General features: G+C 46.0%; 1 protein-coding gene across 1 annotated transcript; it reads right to left on the reverse strand.

The window, feature by feature from the left end:
• Positions 1-8,801: 8,801 nt before the first annotated feature.
• Positions 8,802-10,379, reverse strand: LOC109704890 (uncharacterized mitochondrial protein AtMg00860-like). Its single transcript, XM_020225676.1, has 3 exons — positions 10,289-10,379; positions 9,981-10,066; positions 8,802-9,083 (listed from the first exon to the last, which is right to left on the reverse strand). Exons 1-3 carry the CDS (start codon positions 10,377-10,379, stop codon positions 8,802-8,804), a joined length of 459 nt encoding a protein of 152 aa, XP_020081265.1.
• Positions 10,380-13,418: the final 3,039 nt, after the last annotated feature.

Genomic DNA, 13,418 nt, shown 5'->3' on the forward strand with positions numbered 1-13,418 from the left:
GAACAAACTGTTCAGATTCTGCCAAAGTGTACCGGTACACGGGAAAGTGTACCGGTACACATCCTACGAAAATGCAAACCCGAGGCTCGGGTTCGTAATTTGCCACAAGTGTACCGGTACAACAATCAAGAGTGTACCGGTACAAAGTGTGTACCGGTATAGCCATCAAGAGTGTACCGGTACACCTTGTGCAGAATGCAATCCGAGGGTAGCCTAAGTCCAACTCTTTAGTGACCTTAGCGCTACATAAAATACTACAATTCTCGGGATGCGAGCCATAGGTCGGAATACTGTCAACGACCCACCAGAAAGTCTGGAAAAACTCGGGACACTGTCCAAACACTCGAACCTCGCAATTTGCAAAGGTCCAGTGCGTCACAACGGGAGCCGATTCCCTCATGGATTCTCCCTCACGCGGCCTACGAGGTAAAGTTCATTTCGACCGCGTGTTAACACAGCGCACCGCGATTTTTTAGGACGAGATTTTCATTTTTTGCTTGAAGTAAGGGTGATGTTGTAAGGTACCGGACTTCTAAAGTAATGAAGTTACGGTGTGCATTTGGTTGGAAAGCCATTTGAATCGTTCCGATGAAGTTCGGTGAAGTTCGGAAGCTTTCGGGCGTTTCTGTGCGCGTAGGCGCGGAAACAGAACCCGAAAGGCTATGTCGGTCCGTGAACTAATCCGGCATTAGCGTGGATGAAAAGATGATGAAAACACGCTTGAAAACATGTTTGGAGAGTCTCGGTTCGATTTGAAAAGAATCGGAGGTCAAACGAGCGAAAACGGACAAAAACGGGCAAAAATGCTGAAAATTTGGCTAAGTCCTTGAGGCTGAGTTCTGGACCTTCGGGGACCGGTCTCTCAGCCAAGGACCGATCTCTAGGGACCGGTCCCTCATCGCAAGGAGCAGTCCCTGAACGCGAAAATGCCTATTTTGAGCTGTTGCGAGAAATGCATTGTTGAGGGGGTTTCTTGCATTTGTGGACTAATAGAGACTATTAGATGGTGGAATGCGATCATTTTCTCATTTCTCTCAACCCTAACACCCTAAAACTCTCCCTCTCTCTCTCTAGAAAGAAAAGAAAGAGAAGAAGAAGAAGGAGAAGAAGAAGGAGAAGAAGGTCAAGAAGGTGGAGCTTCACCATCTTCATCTTCTTCCTTGGGTTGGAGCTAGCACATAAAGGTAAGCTTGATGCTTATTAATGGTAGATCTCTAGGGCTTGAATCTCTTGCTCTATAATTGGTTTTAGTGAACCTCTTTGATGCTAAATAGATGATTAGAGCTTGAATCTAAAGCTCTAATGGTGGATTTTTGTCTAGTAGCAAAGCTAGGGTTCAAATGGGATTTTTGTAAATACTTGGGTTTGATCTAAATTGATCTCTCTCTAACCTAATTGCTAGGTATTATAACGCGTTGGTGCGCTAGGTTCGGCGAAACGACAAGCGTACGCGAAGATATCGAAGAAAAGGCCGAATTTGGTACAGATCGCCGCAGCTCGCGGCGTAGGCTTCCTAAAATCGCGAAATCGGGATCGTGGGCTCGTGGCATCACCTAAAGGTGGGAGGTGTCCATCCCGAAGCAACCGAGTTTCTTCCTATGTCCGAGTTAGATTTTTGGTCATATCGCACTTATAGTTCTTATGCATTATAGGATATATGTATAGTAGCATTTCTACTTTCCTTGCATGCAGATCTAGTTATGTAGTATTATAGACTTGGCACTTAAATCTAGAATGCATGAGGATTAGGGTTGTGACATGAGATCCTATGATGATAAGAAAATATAGAACTTGGATTTGACGATGAAAACTAGTGACATGTGAACTAGTGTATAGAAAACAATTATAACTTGGACGAGTGGCATGTAGATAATGCAAATACATGACGAGTGGCATGTAAACCTAGTGTTGTGAACCTAGGATAGATCGAGTGGCATTTGAACATAGTGTAAAGAACACATTGATGCAATGGGCTTAGGGATTAGTTGAGTTTCCCTAGTTATGGAACATTGCATAATAGTTGAGTGTAGTTGACACTACGGCATCGAACTTAGGGATAGTTAAATTCCCTAGTGTGAGTTGATTAGTGTGGTTGGGACACTTGATATGGACCTAGGGATAGGTGGACTTTCGAGTGTTTGTTAACCTAGTTGACAGGGTATCCTTAGTTGGCGAGGATTGGATCATACTCACATAGTCTGTTTTGGGCTTGTGGTGGTCGCTCCACACAAGCAGTGCACTCCGGAGTTGTCACACGAGCTGGGTAGCTCACGAGCGGGGTAGCTCACCGGGTGGGATACGAGCGGGGTAGCTCCCCACCCATTGGACTGGGAAGTGAGTCGGGCGAAGGGCGGGGTAGCTCTTCACCTGTGAGATTTGAGCGGGGTAGCTCTTACCTATGAGCGGGGTAGCTCTTTACTTATGACATTGAGATTAGAGTCGGGGCGAAGAGCGGGGTAGCTCTTGCCCTTAGGCCTTGGAGTTAAGAGTTGGGCGAAGAGCGGGGTAGCTCTTCACCTATATGACCTGCGAGATATGAGTTGGGTAGGATAAGAGCGGGGTAGCTCATCACCTATGTGGTTTGAGATCTTAGGCTGATTAGTCTAGTGGATTCAGTTGTGAGGACAAGAGCGGGGTAGCCCTTTTCCTACAGGATTTGAAGTCTTACGCGGGGTAGCCTAATGGATTGGGTAATGACATGAATTGCATAAGTGCATTTGCATTCGTACCATGATTAGACATAGTATATGTTAGAGAATTACATAACTATGTTGTATTTGTATTCATTACATTGTTGAAGCATATTATCATGATAGTAGGCTTATTGCTAGATGATATTTCATGCATTGCTTGCATTTGATGGCACAATAGATCATAGTTGCAGTTCAATATCTATCTATCTCTCTATCTATTTATTTGTGCCAGCTTAGACCTAGTGGGAAGATCGGCGGAGTCGGCGGCCGAACCCACTGGGAACTATATTTATATAGTTCTCACCCCGTGTGGGTTTGGGGGACAGGTACACACGAGAGCGGACCGGCAGGTGATCGCGGTAAAGGCGTAGCGCCCTAGCTAGCTAGTAGAGCTTTCCTATCGTACTAGAGCACCCTCGTGTGCATGGTTATAGATGACATGATGTATTTTGGATAGCTACTAGCATTATATATATGTGAGATGATTATGTATTCATTTTGGAAGCTTAAATGTAATCAAGTTGTATTAAAGGTTGAATGGATGTAAATGTCAAATGTGATGTAATAACTAGTTTGTATCTCTCTTCTATTTCACTTGTATATTTATTACTCGTGATGCTTGCTCTTGTAATGTTCAGCACTGTTTGTGCTCTCGCTATTGTTTTGATCATGTATATATACAAGTTGATTTCCTGGGAACTTTTGTACATGATCCTGTTGTTTTGCCTTGGGCGGACAGGGGAGGTGCTGTCCGTTCGACGTCTGTCTGACGCGCCCGAACCGGACCAAATTGGTAGCGGTCTCGGGGTGTGACAGACGTAGCTACCTAGGTCCCCGATGGGTTGTAGCGGGCGTCTCCTCATCTGTGGGATTCAGTTGTGAGTTGGGCTCAACTTTCAGGTTAGCCGGTATGATTGGGTTATAAAGACAAAAATGACATACATCATGAGCATAGTGACATCCCAACTCATTTTATCATATTGTTGAGGCATAGTGGTTTAGTTGTTAGTACTTATCATTATTACTTTCTTTCTCTACCTATGCCTACTTAGACCTAGTGGGAAAGTCGACGGGGTCGGCGAGTGAACCCACTGAAAACTTCTTTTAGTTCTCACCCCATTGTTTTGCAAATCCTAGTGCTAGCGGAGCGGTCGAAGATCGCGGCAAAGGAATAGTGCCCTAGGTAGTGGACCCCGTGCATTAGAATACCATGTATATATATGTGAGAGACATTTTGTATTTTGGAGAGAAAGACAACAAACATGTATATGTACTATGAACCAAATGGTTATGTTTTGGTGAGTCGTAAGTGAATGTTCAAATGAATGGTTGTAATACCTAAGTCAATCTTTCCGACCGTCCCTAGAGCAAGTGGCAAAGGGCTTGGTGGTTGGTACCCGAGACCCAAGTTCGAATCCTAGTTTATTCACATTTCCAGCTAAGTTTATTTCTAAATGAAATAAATGAAGCGGGTAGCGTGCTACCTATCTCTTTCAAAAAAAAAGAAGCTAAGTTAATCTTCTCTATTACTCTTGTATATTTGCTCTCGTGCAAGTCATGTATGTTAATTATTTTTTCCTGGGCAAAACTCAATGTACATAATGTTATTGAGCCTTGGGCAGACAGGGGAGACTTAATCCGTTCGGCGGTCTGTGTGCGTGCCTCAACAGACCAAATTGGCGATCGCAGGGCGTGACACCCTATCATCTGTTGTGGGAAAGAAGAAGCTTATGCTGTTGATGGTGCTAGTAAAGCCTCTCTGGGACATGATGGCCGCAAATGCCCCGCCTGTCCGCAGCAGTAACAATACCCCTCTCGCTAAGCACAAGTGTGTCGCTAGTGCAACCTTTCATAGACAACACATCTATCCCGTTGCTGTCGCCGCTGCTGTCGGGATGCACTAACCTCTGTCTCACGAAAGGCCAACGATCCTGAGAGTGAGATCTTGGGATCCTCGGCGATCTCCTCACACTAGCCTATTCCCCCTCGTCCGGTGCTAGGCACTTCCTATCCTGGCCTTGCTCCAATATAACAGTTCGCTCCCTTATAATGGTGGTACCTCTTTCCACTCATAGAGTCTTCTTAGTCACCTAGCCTAGAGCCTATAAATGCTACGCCTGAACCAAATGGTAAATCTCCAGCCGCAACCCTCGCTCAAATAGATATGCCTTGTGTGCTTCGTCTCTCATATCGAACCGCACATAGTTTAGCAGACGGTTGAATTCTCCGGCATACTTCTTCACCGTCCTATCATCTTGTTACAGGTTCTTTAAATCATCTTTGAATTTTTGCTTTACACTATTTGCGAAATAGGCCCCAAACAGCAACACCTGAAACTCGGTCCATGTCATCTGCAGTGCACTCTGTGATCAGGTTGACTTGATCCTCAGCCACCATGTATGTGCGTCACCTTCCAAGCAGTGAACTGCCAAATATACTTGGTCACTCTCAGGATTAAAGAGATCCTCAAAAAGTTTCTTCATGGTTCCCACCAAGCCTCAAATATTCATGACTCGGTACTCTGACCTAGAAATCTCGTTGGATCGAATCTACGGAAGTCTACCAACCTCGCTCCATTCCTCTCCTTCTTTGTTGCTGACAACTATCCGCCTACCCGGGTAGCGTGCTATCTATCTCTCAAAAAAAAAAAAAAACTATCCGCCTACTCTTGACGTCTCCACACTCGACATCGGTATTGCCAAAATTATTGCTGACGGAGGTGTAGTCGTTGACAGAGCACCTACTAGTGTTGTCACGCCCTGAGCCCACCTATTTGGTTGGATTCGGGCACGCCAACAGACCGTCGAATGGACAGGATTTTTCCTGTACCGCAGACAGAGTCTCCCCTGTACGTCTAAGGCGTCACAATCATACAATGCGCGAGGTTCCAACCAGGAACAGCATACAACAAAGATTGCATAAGGAAGGTATCAAAAACATAACCACTATGCTATTACAAGCATTCAACTCACATACATTTACATATTACATCTTTAATTCTTTTTAGCTTCCAAATACAATCAGATTTAACATCATTATTACAACTTGGTTCTTTTCATTTTTTTACATCCCTAAGTAACCGACTCAGGGTACTGCTATCTCTGGTCTCGGTGGTAGGGCGCTAACTACGGAGCTACGCCCTTTCCTCGCGCCGTCGAGCCTTTTCCTCGCGCTGCCGCGTCACTCGCGTGTGAACCTGTAACCCCCAAAAACAACGCGGGGGTGAGAACTATTGTCCATAGTTTTCAGTAGGTATGGCCACCCAAGGGAAGAGCTTGACCCACCAGGTCCAAAGGAGGCACTGCAAACATGTTAGTCCAATAAATATCCACAAATATTTATAATTTATGCAACTAACAATTATCATATTCATGCCTCACAATATGCAATATGCGAATCATGCAAGTAGTTTACTTAATTCTATTCTTTACCATTTGTCATTCTTCATGATTATTCGTTCTTGATTACTAGCCATTCTTTATCGCTAGCCGTTCTCTAACGCTAGCCATTTCTTATTACTAGCCGTTCTTGTTTCTTAGCTATTCTTTATTATTGCTATACTTTAGCATTAGCCGTTCTCTATTCTTCATTCTTTATTCTTTACTAAGGTTACTTTACCTTAGCCAACTATGCCACTCGACTCGGTCTTGAGTCAATCAGCTGTGGATAATCCGCGCTCTGTCAGGCTCGAGGTGAAGGAATCATCATATGCACCTCAGCCACCAATCCACAAACCACATCGCCCAACGGGTCGCTCAGAGCAGCGCACACCCGCAGTCAGGGATCTTCCGGTGGGAGGGGAATATGCCACACGCACCCGCGGCCCAAGACCCCCGATAGGGAAGAGAATATGCCACACGCACCCTAGCGATCCAAGATTCTTTCTGTGGGAGGGGAATATGCCACACGCACCCGCGGCCAAGAATCTTCCATATCCACGATCCTCGAAGTTCTTTCGATGGGAGGGGAATATGCCACACGCACTCGCGGACAAGAACTGTCGAGCCTCAAGTCCTGGGATTCCAAAATCCACTTTACATAGCTCAAGGGTTGGTCTCACCCTATAATGTCGACCTATCTAGGTCCAAGCCATTACTCAATCTAAGTTTATTACATTAGGTCCAATGTCATTTTCCTCCTAGGTCCACTTGACTCTAGGTTCAATGTCACTCATCTCTTAACCTAGGTTCACTTGACTCTAGGTTCAATTCTCAACCTAAGTTTAATACATTAGGTTTAATGCCACTCATAATTCACCTATGTTCTATAACACTAGGTTGAATGCCACTAGTGTTCTTGTTTTCCTAGCTGTCCATACATAGGAATCATACTTGACATGCCATACTTGTTGAGTTCTTTACTGTACTTAGAGTTCATCGACTCAAGTTCAACTTTCATGTCATTCTAGCATAATCTCACAATTGGAATCATGCATAAATTCTTTAGCATTTCACGTACATGCCTATGCATTCAAAATTAGCGTCTTAATCTTATACATTCACTTAGCATATATTCTATGCATTCACTTAGCATACATCATGCATTCACTTCGCACATACCTTATACATTTATCATTAGCATCTATTTCAAACATACATTCTTTTAGCATATATGCCACGTATTCTTTAACATTTCTCACATGCATATTTTAGCATCTAGATTATACATTCGTTTAGCATATAGCTTATGCATTCTTTATTAGCATCTCAATTATGCATTCACATTCATAACCAGCATCTCTATCATGCATTCACATTCATATGTATCTAGCACATGCTACAATATGTCAACATGCATATACCTTATCGTCCAATGGTAGTCATTATACAACTTAACATTTACCTCATGCATTCATTATTAGCATACAACTTATGCATTCATTGTTATTTATCATATGCATTTCTTAGCATTTATCTTATGCATTCCTTTAGCATCTACTCATGCATTTATTTAGCATCTACTCATGCATTCATTTGCCTTGCAATTAACTTCCATTACATGCATCAACAATAAAACGCACTACACTTTGGCATGGAAGCGACCTAATCGCTTCGATGAGAACAACCCACCTAATATTGCTCTCCAATTGCTTGTAGTACTTGCAATCAGCCTCCCGCGGCACACCTATCTAGTTCGGCTCGCACTCGCAAATGATCATCGAACACACGTCGATTCTCAACTTTGAGTCATCAAGAGTCCTTATCTAACCTTCAATTAGATAAATACGGGGTTAAATGAGATTAGAACCCTCATTTGCTACAAAATCCCAAAATCCACATTCTAACCTTAGCATGTACATACACTCCAAATAACCCAAATTAAATGGAGAAAACATGCTAACATCACATTAGAGGCTACTAGAACACCATTTAGGAATGATTTAACCAAATCTTAAACTCTTACCAAATTGCGAATGCCTAGTCGAAAGCACGCCGTTCAAACGGTCGCACGAGGATCCGAACCGACGCCTCCAACGCGTTCCCAAGCTTGCTCTCCACCAACGCCACGAATTTGAGAGAGAGATCTAGAGAGATGAGGGAGATATCTAGAGAGAGAAAGGGAAGGTTTCTCTCTCCCTCTCCATACGTATAATTCGGGGCGTGACATCGAGTCCGCGGGTTACAACCCCTTAATTCTCTCCAATAAGGTCGATTTGATAACGAGAGCCATAAGCATAGACGGGATCTCTGGGGCCACGATTTCTAGATTCATCTGCCCCATTTCTCTCCACAACGGCTTTTGATGTGTGACCAACATAGCCAGATTCTCCGCTGATTTCCTGCTAAATGCGTCGACCACCACATTCGCTTTTCCGGGGTGGTAAAGGATAGTAACATTGTAATCCTTTAACAACTCCAGCCACCACCGCTGCCGCATGTTCAGCTCCTTCTGCGTGAACAGGTATTTCAGACTCTTGTGGTCCATCTAGATCTCACAACATGCACCATACAAATAATGTCTCCACAACTTGAGAGCAAATACCACCGCGGCTAGCTCTAAGTCGTGGATAGGTAGTTCTTCTTATAGCTCTTTAGCTGACGAGACGCATACGCGATCACCTTTCCGCCCTGCATCAGAACACACCCCAAACCTGAATAGGACGCGTCGCTATAAACCACAGTCTTCACCTTGCACCGGCAGAGCGAGCACCGGAGTCGTAGTTAATCTTTCTTTTAACTCTTGAAAACTCCGATCGCACTCGTCATTCCACACGAACTTGGTGCCCTTCTGGGTCAGATGAGTAAGTGGAATTACAATCTTCGAGAAACCTTCCACGAACCGTCGATAATAGCCCGCTAAGTCCACGAAGCTTCGAACTTCCATGACATTTGTCGGGCGAGGCCAATCCTTGATCGCCTCCACTTTCCTTGGGTCAACCAAAGCTCCACCCTCGAAAATCACATGCCCAAGAAAAATAATTTCTCAGAGCCAAAAGTCGCATTTCTTAAACTTCGCATATAGCTTCTCCTCCCGAAGGATTTGAAGCACTGTCCGCAAATGCTCGGCATGCTCCTCGTCGCTACGAGAGTAGACCAAAATGTCGTCTATGAAGACCACGACAAATCGGTCAACGTACTCTCGGAAGACATGGTTCATTAAATCCATGAATGCTGCCGGGACATTTGTGAGCCCGAACGACATAACCGTGAATTCGTAGTGACCATACCGCGTGAGGAACGCGATTTTCTGCACATCCTCCGGCTTAATCTTAAGCTGATGATAGCCGGATTGAAGGTCTATCTTCGAGTACACTCGCGACCCCTGTAGCTGATCAAACAAGTCGTCGATTCGAGGCAACGGGTACTTATTCTTGATCGTAACCTTATTCAACTCGTGGTAGTCTACGCAAAGTCGAAACGATCCATCCTTCTTGCGCACAAATAATACTCGGGCTCCTCACGGCAATACACTTGGCTTAATAAACTCCTTGTCAAGGAGATCCTGTAATTGAGCTCTCAACTCTTTCAGTTCAGCCGGCGCCATTCGATATGGAGCTTTCGAAATCGGCGCGGTTCTAGGAATCAAGTCTATTACAAACTCGATCTTCCGATCTGGCGGTATCTCCGGTAACTCCGCGGGAAACACGTCCGAAAATTTTTGGACCACTGATAATTCTTCGAGTGTCGGAATCGTCCTCTTGACCTCCACAACGGTCGCCAAATAAGCCGCGCAACCGCTGTTGACCAACTTCCTCACCCTCGTCGTCAACACCGTCGCGGCGAAGCGCGAGCTTCTACAGGCTCGGTAGGTAAATTCCTCCTGGCCCGGCTCTCGAAACGTTATTACCTTACTCCTGCAATCAATGGTCGCATAGTACTTCGAGAGCCAGTCCATTCCCAAGATAACGCCGAAGTCCTTCAACTTCTTGAGCACTAACATTCTAATTGGCATTATTCAGTCACCTACTTGCACTGGACATGCCAAACACTCCTTGCGGACAAGAAAATCACGCCCAATGCCCGACACTCGCCAAGTGCTTTTACTAGACCGGAACTCGATGTCATGCATTTGTGCAAATGGCCTACTGATAAATGAGTGTGTAGCACTTGTATCAAACATAGCCCTGGAGCGAACTCCGTTAATTAGAACCATACCTGCCAACATATGGCGCTCCTCGGCCTCAGCAGGTTCCTCGGTTTGGGCTTGAGCGGCGAATACCCGTCCGCTCGGAGCCGATCGAGTCATCTCGGGCTGACGTGGCATCATCGCACGTCCGGCCGATGCAGCAGTAGGTGGAACGCCTCCATAATGAGCTAGAGTTGCTGGAGCCGACACGATCGACGAGGCGGGCGAAGCCTCACTGGACAGTAGCGGCTAATATGTCCCGCCTGGCCGCAGATGAAGCACTTCCCCTCCCGTTGTCCACAAGTCCTTGGCTCATGGTTTCCACCACAGGTAGTGCACCGTTGAGGTCCACGGCTCTTGGACTAAGTCCGCAGGTACTTCGGGGGCTTCCTCGACTTTGATTGAGCTCTCGAACCACCTTGAGCCCGTTTCTTTCTACCGTCCCTCTCGGACGCTTCTCGTTCCTCGCGGACGTGAACATTGCCTTGCTCCACCCATAACGTCCGATCAAGCACCTCCGCGAAGGTAGTGAGCTTCAAGATATGGACCGCCTTATAGATGTTGGACCGGAGCCCTCGCTCGAACCAATCGGCTCGATCCCGGTCATCTCGCACTACGTCGGGGACGCAGTCGATAATATGCAAGAACTCCCGTTCGTACTCTCCAACAGAGCGGTTACCCTACTTCAGCTTTCTGAACTGTTCCTGGAGCTTCTTCTTCTCACTATCGGGGAAGTAGTTGATATACAACAACCCCCGAAACTCCTCCCACGTCAACGGCGGAAGGTCGGGAGCCCGATCCCACTTAATCAGCTTCCACCACACATTTGCCGTTTGCTCCAAGCAATGAGTGGCGAGGGGGACCTTATCTTTCTCCAATGTGTAAAGGTCCTCAAAGAGGGTCTCCATCGAGTCCACCCATGACTCAACCATCCATGGCTCGACCTTCTTCCCGTCGAAGACGGGTGGGTCGAACTTGCGGAACATTACGAGGGCCGCAAGTGCGCGCTCCCTCTCCACTCCCTCGACCGCCGCATCGAGTGTCGTAGAACCAGATGCCGCCGGAGGAACACTCGCCGGCAGGGGACGTGCCGCCACCGGAACCGCCGCAATGCCCTCACCCTCAGCCGCCGTAGGCACATGAGCCGAGGGCGCAGGCGGTTCACGGCCTTCAGTCGCCGCTGCTGCTATATGCCGCTCCATAAGCCCCTAGAGCTGCTCAAACCAACTCTCCTGGCGCTGTACCACACCGGCTAGTGCAGTCATTTGCCCTCGCAACTCCTGCATCTCGCTAGACCCAGCTTGCTCGGGCACCTCAAGAGGCGGTGCCGGAACGAATCTACGCGTGTAGCGTCTTGGAGACATTAGCTCCTGAAATGCAACAACTTGGTTAGTCACCCTAACCGGTAACCTCGTCGCAGTCACGAGAAAAACGACTCGACACCACAAGTTAGGCGGAAGCACCCAAGTGTACTCGTTCCAAACTCTTAGCATCGTGTTGTCGGCCGCCAACACAATCACTTCAAGTTAAGAACTAATATCACTTGAATCCGTCTCTATTTACCACTAGAGACATGCTACAACTTCGACCCAATCAAATCAACTTCCACCACCCGGCTTAGGCTCACGTCTCGCTCACGCACCCCTAGTCTTAGAGTTGCCAACCTATGGTCTCCTAGATCCATCCTAGACTCTCTCTTTACTTGCTCTTAATTTGCTCTAATACCAACTCATCTGTCACGCCCCGACACCGCTACCAATTTGGTCCGATTCGGGGGCGTCGAACAGACGCCAAACGAACAGCACCTCCCCTATCCGCCCAAGGTTAAGCAACAAGATCATGTACAAGAATTTGCCCAGGAAAAGAAATTCATTACATACACGATCAATAAGGAGCACCACAAGTGCTAACAAGTAAGAGCAAGAACCACAAGTATACAACAAGTGAATAAAGAGAGATATTCTAGCTATTACAACTATTCAACTTTTAATTACATTTACATCTCCCAAAATGTACTACAAGTTCATCTCCAATACATAAGTAGCTCTCCAACATCTATCCAAAATATACATGATCATCGTCTAGTACACGAGGGTACTCTAAATGCATATGGGAGGCTACTAACTATGTCACGCCCCGGGACCGATCCCTTTGGCCGGCCCGGGCACGTCGAACAGACGCAAAACAGACAGAGTCTCCCCTTTCCGCCCAAGGCTCAACACATGTACAATTCAAACAAAGAGAATGCACAAGCGGAAATATACATAATGGCTTACACGAGGGTAAGCAATAGCCAGAGTGAAAGAATATTAGACTAAACAACTCACAAGTAAAATGATTAACTTTTAACAATTTACAAGCATTCAACTATCACATTTACCTTTACATTGCTTTTCATCATTTCTTTTTACATCACATCTCCTCAAAATAAAAGATTACATTCTTTGCTTTAACATCTTTAATCATCAAATACAAAAGATGATATATAAGGGAATGCATCTACTAGCAAAGTATGAAAACTCGACTCGGGTGGTCACTGTCTATGGCGCGATACCTTTACCGCGGTCGCTCGCCGGCTCGCTCGGTCCCGGCTCTATGAAAATAGTGGGGTGAGAACTACAACGAAGTTCCTAGTGGGTTCGGCCCCAATCTCACCGACTTTCCCACTAGGTCTAACTCAGGCATAATAGAAAGAAAGCAGATAAGTAACCAACTATACAATGCAACTAATATGCCTGAATAAAGCTGTCAATAAGAATGCTCAATGTAAAAACTCATGAAGAATGCAAGTTCTTTGATCTTTCGTTCAATCTCAGGCTAACCCGTGGGTTTCCCCGCATTAACTCACCAACTCAAAATCCCAAATCATCGAGGAGACTCCTACAACCCGACGGGGACCGTCATCTGGGGAACAGCACCAACCCAGTGATGACAAACTCCGAAGCGCATCGCTCGAGGGGGAGCTACCGCCCTCGAGCAAGGACTTATAGCGAGTATGATCCAATCCTTAACTCTAAGGATGTCAAGTTCTGTCACTCAGGGAATACCCCCAATTAGGTTTCTAGAGGGTCAATTTCACTTAGAAATCCCCATGAGCAAAAGCCCCAATTTGGGTGCCCTAGCTCCATTGCATATATCAAACCTAGGGTTTGATCTCAT

Source organism: Ananas comosus, unplaced genomic scaffold (genome assembly GCF_001540865.1).
Source record: "Ananas comosus cultivar F153 unplaced genomic scaffold, ASM154086v1, whole genome shotgun sequence".
NCBI lineage: Eukaryota > Viridiplantae > Streptophyta > Magnoliopsida > Poales > Bromeliaceae > Ananas > Ananas comosus.

Coding starts and splice junctions, on each gene's coding strand:
- LOC109704890 (XM_020225676.1), bottom strand. CDS start 10,379: ATGACTCGATCGGCTCCGAGCGGACGGGTATTCGCCGCTCAAGCCCAA. Junction 10,067..10,288: donor GGAGCGCCATATGTTGGCAG/GTATGGTTCTAA, acceptor TTAGAATGTTAG/TGCTCAAGAAGTTGAAGGAC. Junction 9,084..9,980: donor CCATTGATTGCAGGAGTAAG/GTAATAACGTTT, acceptor GTGATTTTCGAG/GGTGGAGCTTTGGTTGACCC.